Source organism: Zosterops lateralis (assembly GCF_965231275.1).
Source record: "Zosterops lateralis genome assembly, chromosome: 19".
Lineage (NCBI taxonomy): Eukaryota > Metazoa > Chordata > Aves > Passeriformes > Zosteropidae > Zosterops > Zosterops lateralis.
The window spans coordinates 2800805-2820439 of record NC_139779.1 but is presented as its reverse complement, the minus strand read 5'-3'; the positions used below and the strand labels follow the sequence as shown (position 1 = coordinate 2820439).

The window sequence follows — 19635 nt, the reverse complement described above, 5'->3', positions numbered from 1 at the left end:
AAAAAAAAAAAAAACAACACAACGAAACCAGTTCAATACATGACTTCAGTATCTGTGTTTACTGAAACTCTCCCAGCAAATTATATGTGTGTACAGTTGTGGGAGCAGCCAGAGATGGTTTCCAGAAGGCACAGTGAGATTCTTGGGAAGAAAATTTTTTGCTAGAGAGCATTTTGTCAGGCCAGGCCAAACTATAGCTGTATCGACTGCCCGGAGTAAACAAACGACCTTGTGGAATTAATGAAGGAAAAATGATGCTGTTATTTACCAGTACTTTTGATTTTATTTTCTTGGCAATTGAGTTTGGATTGAAGCGTGTTGTTTTGTGGATGGATGGCCAGGAAAAAAAAAATCTTTCAAACTCCACTTGTGGTTTGGTTTCTATAAACTCTTTTAACATGAGGCTTTGACAATCCGATTAAATTGTATTGTGCTCATAAAACTGACAGTTCAGTTTTTTCCATTTGCTAATGTGACTTCCTTTTTGCTTTTGGCTTCAATCATGTTTTCTCTGGATGTCTGTGGGAGACAGGCCTGCCTTTCCTATGACCTCTGTAAATCCCAATCTCCAGCACAGCTTATCACTCTTTGCCCTGTAATTTGTATTCATGAGCAGCGGTGATGTCTAATTTTAAATTGCTCATTAACAATTGTTATTACCTCCATCAGCTTTTTCTCCCACTCTGCCTTGAGTTTGAAGCCTCACACGGGGGCTGTGACAAGTGTCCTGTGCCTTGGGGATGCTGCAAATGCTTGATATCAAGTGACAGGAGCATTTTTTCACTATAAAGGTCTCTCTGCATCCAGCTTTTTTGGAAGGTTTGGGGATGGGTGTTGGATTTTGAAGAATAGCTGAGCTGCTCTTTGCCTACGAGGCAGAGCCAGCTGCTCTGACGTTTGTGCTGCCTCTGTGTGTGTGTGTTGTTCAGAGAGCTCGTTGCTGCTGTTTCTCAAAAACAATGGTAATTTGGAGAAACAGATGAGCATCTCCTCTGGTGAGAATGGATGATCTGGGAGGGGGAATATGCTCCTGGCTGGCCACAAAAATAACAGCCAAAAAAGGGACCTAAGAGGATTAAACAGCGTAAAGGTTTAGTGCTCCATTCAGAGTTACACAGAGTAAAATACCATTTACTTTAAAGAGTCTATTGATGGACTTCTCTGTCCCGGATCTCAGATCTGAGTGACCTGTCTCCTTGTGCTGGCTTTTGAGGGAGCTCATTAACCTGCAGCCCATGTGTCTGTCCTGTACTTTCCATTAGCACACTAGAGAAAAAAAGCCCCTCATTTTAAAGGAACACTCACTTCTCCTTCCTCTGTGTCCCTTTGTGTGCTCAGCAGTGAGTCCCAGCTCTGTGCAGGGAGTGTCAGAGCTGCCTTGGCCGTGCCCTGCACAAGGGGGTGGCTTTTCTTTGTCCCCAGAACTGCCACAAGGCACAGCCCAGCCAGAGCTCTTCATACTTCAGGCAGCGTTTAAAACCCACCAACGTTTGAAACTGGCGTCCCAGCTGCTGTTAACTCTGTTCCAGTGGAATTCCAGAGCCAAGGAGGGTTTTAATACTCCAAAGCAACCTCTCAATTAGGGGAAGCAGGACTTTGGTAATGACACAGTCACAGACACTTCGTGCAGTTTTGTGTCCCCCCACTCTCTTTTTTGCCAGTTTAATAGCTGCTGGTTGGTGATTTTTCTCAGTTCTCTATCATGCTGAAACACTTCAAGTTGAAGAGTGAAAAAGCAACTTTTGGTGCCAGCTTCCCTCAGGGCACTGCCGTGACAGTATCCCTTGCTATGAGGGGAAAGTTCTGATATCTCTGCATATCTAATCCTTAATGGCTCCCAGTGTTTGGCTTCATTAAGTGGCATCTCTTTAAGAACTAATGATTTACACACCGGGGCTTTGCTTCTGTGCAAGCCTCCACCTCAGCCAAATTTCCATATATAAAAATATTTTCTAGTTGCCCGCGTTACTATCAGCCAGTTGCTGTTTTGTTTACTCTCTCCAAGCCTGGGGAAGAATCCAGGCTCTTTGGAGAAGGGTTAAATCCCCAGCAATGCCGAGCAGGGCTGGTTTGGAGATGACTGAGTGCCATGTGCACACACACACACACACACACACACTGTGGCAGTTCCTTGCCGGGACCTGTTTTTTTGCCTCCACTGAACCTTTCTCTGGTTGTGGTTTGTCTGGCCATCACATGACTTCTGTGAAAATTCCCCCTCCCCTCCATTTCCAGTAAACTGTTTGAACGGGAGTGACTCAGACTGAAACCAGCTTCCCTGTAACCACAGGGCTCGGGGAAGAATTTGTCAACGTGGACTCGAGAGGGTTTGTATTAAAACTCGAGCTGCAACCACCCGCCTTTGGGTTGCGTCAGGAGTTCCACCGAGCTCCCCCCTTCCCCTCTTGCTCCCCGAGGGCTGGAAGGGGTTAAACGGCCGGATTTTGTCATAGATTTAATGAAAATCCTTCATTGCTTTTCCACATCTCCACGTGGGGTGCAGGAACAGAGCAAAGTCCGTGCCACACCCGGGGAGAAGCTGTGTTCTGACACGACACTGACTTCACCCACCGGGAATGATTTTAGGCACGACTAATGAGTGAAATCTCACTTAATTAGCAGCGTTTTGAGATGGCCAAATGCAAAACGGATCCCTCTCTTTCTCTCACTCTGCCGTGATTAAATTACCAGCTCCTCTCTGATAAGTTCCTGCTTGAAAAAGCTGCTGGTTTGTTTAATCAACAGGGTTTTAAGGGTACTTGGTACAAGAAAAAAAAGAAGTTCAAGCAGACCACAAGCAGGTTTTTATAAAGCGTTTATCATAAAAATGGAAGTGGAGGGGTCACGTACAATAAGTGAGAAACCTTGACTTCTTTTTTAGTCTTTTTTTTTTTTTTTTTTTTTTTTTTTTTTTTTTTCTTTCCCAGAAATCACTTGTTGAACATCAAATTCCACTCATCCCTTTCTCTCGCTCAGTCTTCCCTTTCCTCACCAGCTTCCTCTCTTTATTAATTGTGCTGCTGCTGTGGGTGGTCACCAGGAGCTCCTCACACCCTGCATTCCTCAAATTTGATGCCTGTGTTTGGTTAATAGCTGTAGGGGAGGTTTCTTCCCCTCTTTTATGGTGGCCTGTAATTAAATAGAAATTCAGAAGTGATCCAACCTTGAAGCTGCACTTTCAAAACTCCCCAGAAATGCTGGGGAGTGAGGTGGCAAAGTGACAATGCGCGACAATATAAAAAGTGAGATACACCGAGCAGCAGCTCAGTTTTGAGCTGTTCTCCAAAATCACCGAGTTTTAAAATGAGTTTTGGAATGAGTCAACGACAGCTTTAAATAAGGGAACTTCATCTTGAGCGCTTCCTGAGAAAAGAGGTAGCAAAGAGTTAAAATAGGCAGAGGGGAAGACAATGAGAGCTGTGAGTAAGGAATGTGTAAAGCAACTCCTGGTTGGGTTTCTTTGGGCACTGGCAGGAGAACGTGCCCACATTGTTCTATTCATTTGCACACCTGCTCACAGATAAGGAAAAAAACAGCACAGGGCATTGCACTAATTACTCATGGTGACTGGAGATGACTTTTTGAGTTCTGCTTTGAAGGGTTCTTTGCATCCGTTCCCTAAAAAGTGATTTTCATGTTCAGTGGTGTCAGTACATAAATCAGAAATCAGCCAGGCAGTGAGGAAACCTGGGTTACTTTGCAACATTTTCACTCAGTGTTAGGTCAGGAGGATTTTCTCGGTAATAAATGTCTCACTTTAGAACAGAAATCAGAAATAATGTCACTGAGTGCACTGGAAGTGCTGGAAGCTGCATTTGCACAGGAATTGTGGGGAAGCAGGTGGTTGAATTCTGCCACTGGATTTTCATGCCCTCTTCTGTGTGTGTTGGGAATCCTCAACACAAGTTCCCAAGGGGAAAATTTGTCCCTAAATACTTGATATTTCACTCCCCAGTATTCTGAGGAAAACCAGTAAATGATCAAAAGCTGGTCAGAAAAGCTGTTTTAAATAATTTTTTAAGCACAACCTTCAATAACCGATAGAAATTCATTATCGTATCATAATCAAGAAAATGGCTGGGTTTTTTTTTCCTCTGCTCCAGACACTGTTTAAATATCTGTGTTGTACAAGAGTCTGGTATGCAGACCACTTCTCTGAGCTGTCTGGGAACCTCTGTCCCTTCCAGGGAGAACAGGGGAGAGGTTGCACATCTGGGCTGAGAGGGAAGACGTGTGTGCTAAAGGCTTTGTCAGCTCTGTCAGAAGTTCCTCACTTCCATTCTATTTTAATCCTTAACTTATGTCTAAGTCCAGTGTGGAGAAACAGGATTTTTATTTTTTTTTCAGTGCTGATGGCTTTGTGTTCTCAGGTTTATCAGAGATTGAAAACGTCAATTTTTGTGACTTGTTATCAAAAATTCCTTCTTTACAATGTCTGGATCTTAAACCACCTCAAAATAGGGTTTGATTCTTTAGAATGGATTTTTTAAAATGAAAAATATTCTGGGATTGGCAGAGCTGTGACCACAATAACTGATTGCAGTGGTGTCTTTGAGATAAATGAGCAGCTGCAGTGGGGTTTTTGGGATGTTCTTTACTCCACTCATCCCCCCGCCTGTGGCTGTAGTATCTTGTCATGGAATCACAGAAAAAATTCACCTTGAGAGGGACCTGAGGCAGTTTCTAGTCCACCTTTTTTTTTTATTAAATTCCTAGTCCAGCTCAGGTTCCTCAGGGCATTGTCTGGGCTGGTCCTGGAGCCCTCCAGGGCTGGAGGCTGCACAACCTCCCTGGGAAATGTCCTCCAGGGCTGCTGACATTCCCACTGACAGCTCCCTTCCCTGAAAATGGACTGCAGCATCTGCAGTGGTTGTTCAGCAAGGAAAGAAATCTGTTTAAATCGTGTTTTTTTTGCAAGGCTGGAAAGTGTCAGAGTGGACACGTTGCTGCCCTGAGGAGCAGAGGTGGCAGGGGATGTGGTCAAAGGGGCTACAGCTCTGCAGGACAGATCTGATAAGGCTGAAAGGACATGCTCCTTCCTCTTCCTTGAGGCTGTTTCCTTTAATTGTGTCTCATTCTGTACAAAATTTCTTTATTCTTACGGCGTGTGAAGCAAAAGGACGTTTTATGTAGAAGTCTGAGGGTTTCAGTTCTAGCTGTGGAAAAAACTGGCAGTAAACTGCAGTTAGAGAGCTTACTGAGCCCTATAATCTGTGTTCCTTTTGGTATTTCCCTTCTGAACCTGAGTGTGGATTGTAACAGGCTGAAATCTTGAAATTAAAGCTCCTGAGATGGAGAAATGTTGTAAAGAAACATTTGCTGGTTCTTCTCTCGAGAAGGGGGAGGGAGAAAGGAGGGAAAGAAAAAGTTCCTACTGTCATCCAGATGATTAATGAAATGAAGAAAATACCTGGAGATTCCTAGTGGAACTAATGGACTGATCCAGAGCTGGTTGACTTCACTCCTGCTCCTCTTAATGGGGAGATCTTATTTACCATGAAATGGACCCATAATTTGGAACTTTCACACTTTTACTCCAAGACAGGCTACAATTAAACGACCAGGGAAAGCCAAGCCTGCTGTAGGAACTTCACTCTTGTCTCTGCTCCCACAGGACTTGCAAAAAATTCAGCTCCTCACACAACTCTGTGTCTTCTTTTGTCTGTCTTTGCTAACATCACTTTTAAAATCTGCTAAGAGGACAATGGGTTTGATTGTATTTTCTGTAGAAAAACTTCTAAGTTTTTCTGACCCTAGAACTAATTGGAGTTACTCATGTCTGAGTTTAGCAAGTCCCAAAGATGAGCATCCTCCTGATTATCTCTGGATTGCAGCATCACCCCTTAACCTGAACGTGCAGCCAACCTCAAGAGTTTGAAGACAAACAGATGTGAAAATAAATCTGTGTCCAGCATTCTCATCCTCAGAATGGCCAGAAGAAGAATCCACCTGTAGACAGAATTTCTTGTTGACTTGGGATTTGTCTGTAATATCTACTGCATGTTCATCCTTGCCTACAAATATTCTGAATAATGAAGTTTTACCAGTTTGAAGCTCTCAGATGTCCAGCACAGTCTGTTTAATGAGGCTTTGTGGGTGCTGCTCTCTTCTTTCCACAGTTTTTTGGAGAGGCCAAGGCTGTTTTATTGCTGTTTGGTTGCCTTCATCTTGTACTTTTTACAACTGTTTTCATGTTCAACATTTATGTCCTTTTCTCTTGCAACTTTTCCATGATTACCCAAGTCCTTCTCCAGAATTTAATGTCTCAGAAAGCCCAGACTTCTCATGAAGTGAAACTCATTTAGATTCTGGCATGTCTGTCCTATGCCTGCTGTGTATAAATTTTCTGTCATCAGACTTAGTGCTTAATTAGTTCTGCCACCATCCCATCACTCCTTTAAATAATCCTTGAATTTTTTTTTCCAGCTTCTTCTTTGGGGGTCTGATTTCTCAGACAGGACCTTTCTTTCCCAGATTTTTTTGGTGATAAGGAAGTTTAAACCTTACCCCTCACACCCTCTGCTCTCCAGGTACCAAATGGAAATATCTCCTTTTAGTTTGCCCCTTTGCATTTAACTGGAAGTATTTTGGAGAAAGATCCATGAGCTGCTATCACAATATTCCTGTTTGTAATTTACTCATGGGATTTGTTGCCTTTGATATTTTGGGGAGGGTTGAGCAGTGTTTTTTTTTGGTCAGTGAGTGCTGAACCATTTGCAGGGATGTGTTGTGACCTCCCAGCCTTAGGTACCTCTCTGAATTCTTTGCAGCTGCTCCCCTGCAGTCAATGCTTTATTCCAAGGAGTTAATAATTCCTCCCAGTGCTCTGAAATCCTGGAATCCATTGCCTGACCACAAATGGTCATTCTCCCATAAGTTGTGTTTGATTCCATTGTGTTGTAACAGAAAGCCAGAAGAAACAAAACACTGTGCAGCTCATTTTTAACATAACTGGGATTTTTACATAAAGAGGGGCACTGTCTTTGTAGGCAGCTCTTTAAATGTTAAGGACTCTGTAATTTTGGTGATCTAAATGGTAGCTTCATACTCAATCTGCAGTCTATTGAGGGGAAAAAAGTGTTCTCCACTTCAGATGATTATGTGGATAATTAAACTTTTTTAGTTTATAACAATAGTAGAAATAATGCTCAAATATTGAGGGATTGTCCACTCCATCACACACAAGGGACACCTTTGGCCTGGGGAATCTGCAGGAGGATGAACTTCCCTCTCTCCAGCTGCTCCAGAGTTCTCCTGGAGAACCATTGAGGTGTAACACATTCAGATCTCTCTCTATGTCCTTTTCATTTTTTTCCACTCATGCTCCTGTTTTCTGTCAGAGTCACAAATCCTGTGTACCCCCTTCCAGGCCTTCTAGAAAATTGTTTTAACTTCTCCAGGCCATATCTGCCAGGTGAGGAACATCCATGGCATTAACACATCCCTGACTGTGTGACACCATGAACACCATGAACTTGGGATGGAATTTACTCCACCTTTGTGTTAAATCTGTCAAATTTACCAAATTTGTAAAGTGCTTGAGGTGTTTACAGCAGAAAAGAAATGGGAGACAAGTTTTTTCCAGGCCTCAAATCCCTGGAATCTGGATCTGGATGGTGTTTTTCAGAGATTGAGCTGGGATGTGACAGGAGCTGTTGGTTTCTCAGTTGCTCCTAAAATCTGATTATTGCAACTGTTCAGAAATGAACTGTCACATTGCATAATCTGTGCAGGCTTCAGAGAACAGAGCTGGGGAAGTGTTACAGGGTTTTTTTCTGTGGGATTCAATCCAACTCTGATTGTTCAGAGCTCCTTGGATACCTCCAACTACTCCTGTGGATCAATCAACCAGCTCTGCACTTGCAGAGTAAGAAAAAAGAGTCTTCACAATTTCAGTGGGAACAATTAATTGTGACTGTTCTGTTACAGAGGGAAAAGAGGAAAAAATACTTATTATTTTTTTTTTTCTCAAGCTTGTTAGTTAAATCTGATGAGGTGCTTGTTCTTCCCTCACATCCAGAGGACCTCACCAACTTTACAGTGCGAGAAGAAAGAAGAGAGACATAAAATTATAAATGGAAACCAAATAAAACATTTGGAATGGGGCAAAACTTTGTAACTTAGACAAGGTTGTCCATTCCCTCTTTCAGGAAAGACTTCTCCAGGGATAAAAGGTCCATATTTACACTGTGGCAGAACATGTAAATTCTCTTTAGCTTTGGAAATTGGAGAGGATTTTTTGTCCCATGGAGCCACTGGGGTCAATCAACTCATGAAAAATTCCCTTTTCCTGAGGCTGAGCAGATCCAGGACAATTCCCCCCACCCTGAGCTGCCAGCTGGGCCTGGGGAATCATCCCTGACCTTTCCATGCCTCTTGTTCCAGCCCAGTTCTTGGGATCTGATGATTAACCCAATGAAGTCATGTTTAATCATTTAACCTTCCTCTGCCTGCACTCTGTGGCACTCACAGGAAATCTATTTCCAAACCCCCCCCAAAAAATAAATCATCTTTGAAAGGGACACAGTGAGCTAAAGCATCCTGAAATGTTATAAAGAATGAATCACAATTAGCTGAGAGGCCAGTCCAGTCTAGAAACTTTTAATTTGGGGGGAAAATGGTTTGCCTGTAAGTAGCTGAACTTTTGTCTCTTTTTTAATATATATATATAAATAATACTATTTTTTAAAAAGTAGTAAGTTATGAAAGTTATTTTCTTTTATTTCAAATGCTTTAAAAAAATAGAGAAAAGATTCTTCCCCGTGCAGGCTTTAGAAAAGAAAAGAAAAAAAAAAATCTGTTGTGAAATAGGTAAAAGTTGTGAAACTGGGGATTGTATTCTGGGAGAAATGAAACTTTTTAAGGCTTTTTTATTGTTGCAGATGTCGCAAAGATTTGTCAAATGAAATTTAAGGAAGGAACCAAAGGGAAATAGTTCTGAACTCGTTTTCACAGAGTACATGTTGAGGTTGGGATTCACGATTTTGTCGCAGCCCTGGGGGGTTTATTACCTTGCAAATTATTCAGAGCTGTGATTACATTAAATCATAGAAAATAGGTACCAAAAAATCATTAATTTGTCTTTTGGCTTCTTTAGAAAATTTGGGAAAAAGAGAAGACCAATGACAAGTTCTTGAGTGAAATTTTTAGAATTTAGAATTTTGCTTTCCTTGAAGTACCTTGTGATAGACAATGTAAAACCAAAACTTAACAAAGAAACAAGCTGAGTAATAACTTTAAAAAATAAAGTTCTGAATTAATAAGGTGAGAAAATTTGCTCCAACATTGGTTTTGGTTTGGGTTTTTTTTTTTTTTTTTTTTTTTTTTTTTTTTTTTTTTTTTTTGAGACAAACTTGTTAAACTTTTTTTAAAATACCTTCATTATTAGCTTTTTAATGTTTTATATGTTTGTAGCTGGAGGGGAAATATTTATTTCAAGGCAGCCTTGAATTTTGTAGCTGAGGGAAGCTGGTTCTTTTTAAGAAATTTGGTTAAAAAATGGTGCACTGTGCTTTACCCTGAGTTAACACACTCAATTTATATATAATTATAATAATATATTTTATTAAAGCAGCTGTGCTGCAACTATTAGTTTATAGGTCATTTGCTGAAGAGTTTATTTGCAATTCCAGCTTGTGAAAATGAATACAACAGTGCATTAGCAACACAGTAAAAGATAATGGGGAAATAAATTAAAATCAGAATAGAAACAACTTCCATGCAAATAAATCATGGACCCCTTTGAATAATTGTCTTGGAGTGTTTTATTTTAAAGATACTTCGCCATCAGATTTATGGAACTGAGGGGGGAAAAAATATTTATTGGCTTATAAAAGTGAAAATATTGCTCCAACCCTGTGAGCTTTGGGAAATGGGGGAGAAAATAGGAACTGAGAATGGCCTGGGCACCCTGAGCTCTGCTCCAGAAATCCCTGAGGAGGGAACTCTTCCAGGACATCTTTCCCAAGGATAAAATCTGCTTTAACACTTTTTGGTGTTAAATTAATTAGAAAATAAATCCTAAAGGCTGATTTTTCACTCATGTGTCTGGCTGGGGAATTGGGAGAGCTGTTCTTTTCCTTGGGGAAAATCCTGAGTGTTTTAATTCCCTCCATCCCTGTTATCCCCATCCCAAATCCTGAGGGTCTCACTGGAGCTGGGATCCCCTTTTTGGGATCCCCCTTTTTGGGTTCTTTTTCCTTGAAAATCACCACGAGGGAATTTGGGGTTGGAGCAGGAACTGCCCTGGATGTCGCAAGAGTTTTGGGCTTGGCCGTCAGTAAATTGTCATGTTTTGTTTGTAACAATTTGTGTCAAAATTCACTCTTTTAATGAAAAAAACAACAACAAAACACCATTAAAAAATTTAATTTTATTTTCCAGATTGTTCCCTAGCAGAATAAACTCAAGGGTTTGGTGTCAGCCTCACTGGGGGCAGGTTTAATCCCTCGAGTTCTGTGAGGATCCTACGAGTTCAATGGGAAAATATCAGAGGAAAATTTTCATTAAAAGAGTGAATATTTGATCTCTTCTATTTTATAATCGTGAGCCCAAGGTGGAACTCCTGGTCCAAGTGTGGAAATTCACCTTTGTAGGATATTCTTGAGGGGTTTGATATTCCCCTGTGGTTAAAAATGTCCCACTGAAAGATTTTTTGGAAATCTCATTTCTTTTGGCATTTTTCTTTCAGTTTTAATTTGAGTTATTTTTTCCAGGCATTAAATAAAATAAATATAATAATTCTGACTTGAGTAACAATTAGTTTTTGGAGGGTTTTTTTTAATTTTTAATTTGAGAATTTAACTGTTTGAAAGCACAGTAATGGAGAAAAGTTACTATTTAAAAAAAGGATATAAAAAGAAGCAAATGGTCTCATCACACATTTATTATTTTTTAATCTCCCACAGAAAATTTTCTCAATTCTACAGTTCAAAATTTAAATAATATACAGGAACATTGTAAAATAATTGTAGTTTTCCTTCTTTGGTGTGTAGTATTTAAGGTTTCAACAGAACTGTAACAAAGTTAAAATTGCATAAATGTAATTTTTCTGGATTACCCTGCAATTCCTTTAATCAATAATTAATGATATTCTAAAATTCTACAATTCAATACTAAAGAGGGGAATTTAGAATATCATTAATTATTGATTAAAGTAATTTCCTTGTGTAATTTATTGCATTGCTATTGGAAAAGCAGAATTTTATTGCTTATTTGTAGGTTTTTAAAAAGGAATGGATAATTATTTTTTAAAGTTTGCTATTCCCAAGGTTTCCCTTCTTTCTGGAGCTGTTGTGGCCAAGCCTGAGCAGGGAGCACTGACCTTGCTTTTATTTTTCTGGACAGTTTTGCTTTGAAAAAATTTTATCTCCTGTAAATTCCCTTCTCACATTCAAAGAAACTGCTTGTGAGAACCTTTATTTTTGGTTTTGAAGAGTTTTCTTGGGTGTTTGGCAGATTTTTAAGCCTCAGGAGTAAGGACTGATCACAAAATAAAAGGAGGCAGCTTTGTACAGAACAGCTCCAGCCACAGGGGCTGCACCTTCCCTGCTTTTCAAGTAATTTAGACTCAATTTTCTGGATTTTAATGAATTTTATGAGTGTGTTGCAGGCAGTGCCTGGAATTGGCTATTTTGATTGAGATCCTGGGTTTGAGAGGACAGATCTAAGGATATAATGGGATTAATGTGCTCTTTCTGTTCTCAAAAAGTTCCTTTTTACCACTGCAAATGGCACTGCAGGAATTAATTCCTTCTGCTTGTTTAAGGAATAAGGTATAAGCAGCACTGGCATTCCAAAGATATGGAGAAATAAATACTGGAAAACCTGTTTCCATAGCAGTGGGAGCTCAATGCCATTCTCAGGGTTTGGAAAAAGAAAATTCAGTGCATGTGGGTGCTCAGATTTCCACCCCAATTGTCCTTCTAAACTCAGGGTTTCACACTGGCTTTTCTGGTTTAAAATTCCTCCCAATTCCTCGTTAGGAAATGCTGGAAATAACACACATTCTGAGCTCTGTTCAGGTGGGTTTTTTTCCTCATGAATAACTTTATTTTCCTGTTTGCAGGACTTTGCTTCCCGGGCTAAAGTGGCCGTGCAGAACCTGGTGCAGAAGGTTGGGTTCTTTGGGATCCTGGCCTGTGCCTCGGTGAGTTTTCCCCAGGAGCAGGGAGATTTATTTTATTTGTTTATTTATTTATTTATCTTTTTTGTTTGCAGTTTCTGTGATGCTCAGGGAAACAAAATCTGCTGGAATTGTGTTATGATTTCTTCAGGTGTTGATGTATTGTATTTGACTTTCTGGACATCCTCAGATCCAGAGGTGTGAATGGATTGGAGGGTGGAAAACTACCTGCAGGGATCCTAATTAGGGTGTCCATCCATTCCAATCTTCCTAAATCTGCTTTTTGGGTCATTAGGAATCAGAGAGGGCAGAAAAAGGAAGCAAATTTCAGTTGTGTGCTACAAACTGCTCGTGGGTTTTTTAATCGAGAGGTGAAAGGAGCATCTCCAGTGATGCTATTTTAGTTTTTGAGTAGGATAATGCTCTTCTTTCAGAATAAAAAAATATATATATATATTGGAGGTTTAAATCTCTCTCTGGAACTGGTAGGAAGGGTGTGCCTGTTCTTCATCCCACACACAAAACTGTGGGATGTGATTTCAGGGAAGGGGGGAAGTGTGAGACTCCCCCCAAATCCCATTTTTCTGGAATATCCACAACATCACCCAGCTGCTGAAGCTTTCACTCCACACTTTCCCAGCATCTCTTGCTTTCCTAAACTGTACAGATGACACAGGCAACTGCTTGCTCAAACGTGGGTAACCTGTGTTAGAATTAATCTGATTAGAGCTGCTGACATAAAGCTCCTGCTCACTAATCCTTTGAAATGTTTAGAGTGAAGTCGTAGCTTAAAAGCTGCTCCTTAAATCCTCCCAGGCAGGAGCTCTGAGGAGCTGCTCCCTGCTCTGACTCAGGGCTGGGACACATCCCTGCCCAGCTCTTCCCTGTCTCTGTCACCAGCACAGCTTGGAGGTGGCAGGGAGGAGTGACTGGGCAAGGTGGAGGAATGGAGAGTAGGAGGCAGGAGTTGGTAAACACCAGAGGTGGCTGTAAACACCCCGCAGTTCCTGCTTAGTAATATTTAAACATTTGTTTAACTTCTCCCCCACTTTCTGCTGCCTTGCTCGGGCCCTGAGCTGCAGCTGGGCTGGGGGAGGGATGAGGTTGCACCAGGACATCAAACCTGGGGGGTTTGTAAGTTGTGCTCACACAACAATTGCAGGAGAAAGGGAGAAGTGAAAGGTTCCAGAGGCGTTGGAAAAGCAGGAATGCAGAGCTGTCCCTTTGTGTGGCACCTCTGGGTGAGGAAGAGGAGGGACAGCAGCCCCCCAGGTGTGGTCCTTGCATTTTGCTGTGCCCCCATGAGCCCAGGGGCTTCTCTCTGCTTCTCTCTGCTCTACCAGGTGTCTCCTCTGCTTGCCTCCCTTGTAATTGTGATTTTTCCCTCTGGATTTTAGGCACAGTTTTATTTAATGTGTTTTTTAAGAGTGGAGAACTTGCTGGTGAAGTGGTAATGGCCGTTCCAGCTGTGGGTCCTTGTCTCTCAAGTGGTGGCTTCTAAATGCTGCATAAAACCACTATCAAATGGCAATTAAATTTCTGCGAGTTTATGCAGTGAAGTCAACTGACTGTCATGTTGTTTAGTGGCAATAAGGAAGTCAGGATTGTCTGGGGTTTATTTCAATATAAAGGCAGCTCTGAGGAAAGAACAAAGCAAGAATCAGCCCCAAAGTTCCTCATTGTGACTTGGGAGAATTTGCCCTCTTGTCTTTGTGAGCTTTTTTTGGGGCAACTTTGAGTCCCAAGCACAGAGAAAACCTTGCTGGCTGCTCAGACACCCTCCTGGGGACGTGCTGAGTAACTTCTGCCCTTGGTGTGCTCAGAGGCACCCACAGCACCCCTACCCCAAACTCACTGCAGGGATTAAAACATCCTGTGAACCAACAAAAAAAAACCCCAGAGCACCCAGCCAAGAGCAGCCTGGAGGCCTGGAGCAGCCTTGGCTCCCAGGAGGAGAATGTGGATCAATCATTGACCAGCCCCTGTGCCCAGAGCAGCTGGCCCAGGTGGGGAGGGAGCTGCTCAGGCACCGTTCCGGGCCATGATTAGAGCCCAGTTCACATTTCTCCCTCCGCAGGTGCTCTGCTCATAAATCTGAATTGCTGCTCTCCCAACAGTCCAGTCCAAACCCTTTCTCACAGATTGAATGGCAGAGTGTCCTTTATTCCTTCCCAGTCTGCACTCTTCATTTATTTCTTGATGTCACCAAACAGTGCTGCAGTTTTGTCACCCCAGTGCCACTCTGCTCCTGGGAGTGACCCTCCTCACACACTGCCCCCATGCTCCAGGCTGGGAGGGAAAGGTTGGAATTCAGATCCTTCCTTGGTTTCAGTTCAAAAATATTTTACAGATAAGTATCACAATACCAAAAAAAAAGTCAGGCCAGCAGTTTAATAATAATAAAAAATTCTTTTAATTTTAAATGAAATGCATATGCTTAATAAAATCTAATCAGTGCTTTTAAACTGGATACATATGACTATAAATGCCAGTTTTTAATGTAGTTTCTCAGCTGGAAATCGCTGGGGATCAGTTGAAACTCTGACTTCCACGAGTGATGTGCTTGTCAGAGAGAAAATTTGATAAATCACTCAAAATGGCTTTGCTGTGGTTTCTGTGCATTTCACATGGAAAACTTTTCATGAGCTTTTTTTCAGGATCCAGGGGTAAGGAGGGACCATGAGAATGGAATTGTCTGGGACATTGTCTAGCTGGATCCCAGAGACTTAAGTTATGTGGTGCGACATCAACATATTTGCAATTATTAAGACACAAGAGTTTTGGATCAAGTTAGAGAAGGAAAAACTGTTCATTTTTCAAAATCTCAGAGTCTGTCGTGTTCCTGTCCATCCAAAGTGTGCTGCAATTCATGAACCTCTTTTCCCTTGCACTCTACAGATCCCAAACCCCCTGTTTGACCTGGCTGGGATCACCTGTGGCCACTTTCTGGTTCCCTTCTGGACCTTCTTCGGTGCCACCTTGATTGGAAAAGCCGTGATTAAAATGCACATCCAGGCAAGTGCTGCTCCTCCCTCAGGACTGAAACCTTTTCATTCTTTCCCTTGCCCTGTTCCTCGAGAATGAATCCTGGAGTCTCCTTGCCCCGACCTGAAGTCATGGAAATTAATTTAGTGCGAGGGATTTACAATAAAGGAGCTGCTGGGCTCCTCCAAACTGAGGCAAGTGAGTAATTTATAGCTACTGACCCACTCAGGAAATTGGTGGTTAGCCAAGGTATTTACCTATATGGCCTTTACCAGGCTGCCACTCGCAGTGAACTCGCCTTTTTGGTAACAAAAACTCATTTGCACCTTTGAAATGCCCTTTTTAAGCTCAGTGAGAAAACCCCACTGAACCCTGCGGGGGCTGGGCCGGGGCAGCGATTTTTTTTTGGTGTCCCAAGGTGGTTTTGGGAAGGGCCCCTTTTCTCCTGCTCGCTCAGGGCCGTGCCAGATGTGCTGAGTCTGGACAATCCAGTTGTTTTCACAAAATGTGGATTTTTTTCTTTTTTTTTTTGCTCGTAAATGCGTCACCCTGGTCCAAGGAGAGATGAAGTTTGGATTCTCTGGAGGATTTTCTGGTGTGGTCAGGGCTGCAGCATGAGCTACGTCGCTGTGTTTGGGATGTTTTCAGCTGAGTTTGGGTTTTTTGCAGTGCCTTGTGCCTCTGTTGTTTGGAAATCTCTGCTGTGACTCCCATCAAGATAGCAGAAGTTTTTAGGACAGAATGATTTGTGTTACAGCCTCATCAAGCTGCTTTAAAATCTTTATTTTGCCCTAAACACCAGCTTTTTTTTTTTCCTTCCCACTGTATTTTAAATGGTTATTTTTGTTTTGCCCAGTGCTTAAACAGAAAACAATAAATAGATTTGGAAATTCTTTTCTCCACACTTATTTTTTTGCATTATCTGAATTTTTCTTCTGCTTTTAAATCCATGTGTTGCTAAAATGTGTTCTGGCAGCACAGAAAAGTGAAATAATATTAGATCAATATTCCTTTTATTATTTTAATTGCCTCGTTCAGCTACCACAGTGTTTGCTGTGTAATTTATAGTTCTCCACACTCAGATCCCATGTAAGTGAAAAAACATTTCCCAGTGCCTCATGCACTTGGTAAATCATCAGATTTTGTAATAGGCTCAGCTTTTAAAATTCTCTTTTTCAAGCACACCCTTGTGCAATAGCCTTGATTTTTTTGGAGTGATCTGGCTGGATTTGGAATTTAGGAAATGTGAGAGTCATGGAAAAGGCTTTTAATGTAATGTTCAGACAGGAAGTGAGTGACTGGTGCAGGGACTCCTTTTATATGACCTTCTGACTAAAATGATGTCAATTTAATTTAATTTTTTCACTCTGATTTGCATAATAACAGCAACTAGTGTTAATGATTTTGCAGTTAGTAGGAAATTAGGAGTTTTTCTGTTTTCTAAAATTATATCAGATAAATCATAAACTTATTTCTTGTAAGGTTGAAATTCTATTTGAAGTTTGTCTTTTAATGAGTTCAATAGTTGTTAATATGATTAAATATTTTATTTGGAATTAGAGCTTCATGGATACAGGTTTGAATTTTATTTAGGGGTAAAACCTGCTAGGTTAGACTCTCATCTTTAATATTACTCTGATAAATTGTTTTTATTAAGAGTTTTTTGGATATATTTTGGATTAGGGTTAGGATTGTCATTATTAGGGACTGTGATTATTCTATCACAGTCTCACAGGTGCCCAAAATCTTTTTTTTTTTTGTTCTTCACTGAGTATTTTTTTGTTGTTTCTGCCTAAATCAAGGGACTCAAACACATTATTTCCCCCCTGTGTGATCTGAAGTCCACTTTGTACGAGGGGCTGTGAATTTCTCTGGCTGTTTTTTCCACTCAGACGTTGTTGATGGAATAAAGTGACCTTGAGCTTCTTCTGGGAATGGGAGTTTGGGGAGGATGAGAATGGGCAGCAGCACCAGGCTACAAAAACACGGCAAGAAATGCAAACTGTGAGAAAACACAGGCAGAAAATGAGCAGCTTTTTTTTTTTTCTCTCTCTCCTGCCTCTTTTTTTCTGAAAAATAAAGAGGAGAGGAGGGAAAGTTGGATAGAAACACAAAGTGTCCCCCTTTTGTGCTTCCCCTGGGCTTTCTGTGACTGCTCTTTTCCCTCCCACAGAAACTCTTCGTTATTATCACCTTCAGCAAACACATCGTGGAGCAGATGGTGGCCCTCATCGGGTGAGTAATTCCCCAGCTCAGTAATTAATACCTGCACCCATTAAGTGGAAAAATACTGGAGGAGGCAGCTCAGGTTGTGCTGAGGTTTGTGCTTTGTTCCAGGCTTTGCCCCCACACGGGGTTTAGGTCTCACTTGCAGCTCCTTCCCCAAGTCCTTGGAGGATTTTGGTGGCCCTGAAACTCAGGGTTGTGGGATCAGCACTGAACCTTCACCCTAAAATAAGATTCAGCCCTTCCACTCACATTTATATTTTTGCCCAGGGTTTTCTGCACTGGTGTGGTGGGATCCTATGGCAAAAAAAATAGAGAACATTTATAGAAAATTCTATTTATAGAAAAAAAAATCCATAGAATTCTGTGAATCCACATTAAAAACCCTGAGGTTTTATGCTTGACAATAAACATCCTCCTTAACTAAAAGTACCTGATACATTTACAAACATCAAATCACTCATAAAATATCAGAATGAGAAATTTGGTGTGTGGAGCTTGATCCTCATTCTGTTAAATTTGGTAGAAATGGATAAAGTGTCCTGATTTTAAGAAGATTTGCTTTGAGCTTTTTTTTTAACTAAAATTAATCCAACCTAATGTAAATCCATAAAATAAAATTTAAGGTGTTCCTGCTTTTCTAAGATTTCTTCTCTGAGGCAAACAGATATTTGGCTGCCCAAAGTGTAATAACTATTTTCACTATAAAAGCCACACTCCTCAAGAAAAGTTTCAGGGGAGGAATGTCTGGAAATAATTCCTTTTCAAACAAAACTCCCAGCAGTGATGCTGCACAAAGAAAAGGAGTGTCAGAAGAACCTTGCAGGGCATTTCACAGATGAAACAAATCCTGCTTTTATTATTCCTGATCTCCTCCTCGAGCATCTGCTCTGTACCAAAACTCAGAATTAATTTGTTGCTGTGAACATTATTTAAAAAAATAAAAAGGGAGAGAGAGAAATGTGGTTTCTTTTAAGCATCCTGAGTTTTTCTCAGCATCCATCACTCCAGACAGTTTGATCTGCCCCCAGCTCAGGTACATTTCCAAGGATTTACTCTCCTGTGGATGCTTTGAGCCAAACCCAGTAGATTTTTCCTACTTCATCTGTCTTGGAGATAATTTTGCATTGAATTACTCCGAATGCATTCACAGGAGCTCTGCTGGATTCGGGTTTTATTAGAGGGTTGATGTCAGAGTTAAAAAATGTTCCTGGGAGACAGTGAGATTTTTGGAATGTCCCGGTACCCTTGACTTTTCTCAAGCTGTCTCCAGCATTACCTCATCAATTTCTGTTAGAGGGGAGCCTCAAACATGTTAAACAATACCTTGCCCTAAAAGCCCTATTATTGAATTAAAACAGAGCTCTGTTTAATGGTCAGTAACTTTATTTTAATCAAATTCTATCCACCACAGTGACTTTTAGGCTTTTCTTTGTCTGGGCTGTTGCTCTTAAACAATAGGAAATATCTGAGCACAATAGCTGAAAATAATGGACATGCTGATATCCAGGATAAATGGAACCTTAGACAGAAGATTGAGTTGTGAGATAAAGCCTGAGAATATCTGATTTTATAAACCAGGGAGATTTTTTTGACAATTTTGCTGATTTTTAGTCAAAAAAGCAAAACTGATTCATGTGCAGAGCTTGTTCTTTATTGTCACTGGATGCTGCTGGGTCCCTCACTGAGCCATAACCAGGCTGCCTTAATATCATTTAATTTGATTTTACAGTTTTGTCTAGGTCTCCATTACAAACAGATCATAAAATACTTTTTCTATTCATTAAATTAAAAAAAGGAAATGGAAAAGAAAACATGGCAGGAAATTAAGAAGCTGTTTGCAGAAAACTTTGAATTTTTGTTGAATTTTTTTTTGGTGGGATCTGGAGAACAAAACCAGGACAGAGGGTGAGTGGTGGCAACAAACCTTGCTGGGAATGAGGGAGATGAGCTGGTTTGAGAAGTGGGGTTGGTGTGAGGTGGAAATCCAAGCTGAGGAGGATTTCCAGAGGTGCTGGGAATTACCAAATTCCAGCAGTTCCTACTCTGAGCTGGTTTGTTCTGTTGGTGCCTCAGTGCTGGGAGAGGATCCTGCTCTCCTTGTGCTTTGGTGAGGGAAGATGCTCTGGAGGATTCCTGTGTCCCATCACTTCAGCAAGAGTTTATTGCTGATTCTATTCAAGTATTTAATTCCTGTGTGTGTAATTGTGAGGATTTTTGGCTCCTCAGTCTTTCCATTCCTGATTTTTACCTGCAGCTGTTTGTGGGGTCACACCATGCTTCAGAGCAGGGTGATGTTT

At 41.0% G+C, this 19635-nt stretch overlaps 1 protein-coding gene across 2 annotated transcripts in view; it reads left to right on the top strand.

The window, feature by feature from the left end:
* Nucleotides 1–19635, top strand: part of VMP1 (vacuole membrane protein 1) — a 60855-nt gene that overhangs the window by 30733 nt on the left and 10487 nt on the right. For both annotated transcript variants that reach the window (XM_083875189.1, XM_083875190.1), the window contains exons 9-11: nucleotides 12068–12148; nucleotides 15023–15139; nucleotides 17283–17344. In XM_083875189.1, coding sequence (XP_083731315.1) covers nucleotides 12068–12148; nucleotides 15023–15139; nucleotides 17283–17344 — 260 coding nt within the window. The remainder of the gene's footprint in view (nucleotides 1–12067; nucleotides 12149–15022; nucleotides 15140–17282; nucleotides 17345–19635) is intronic.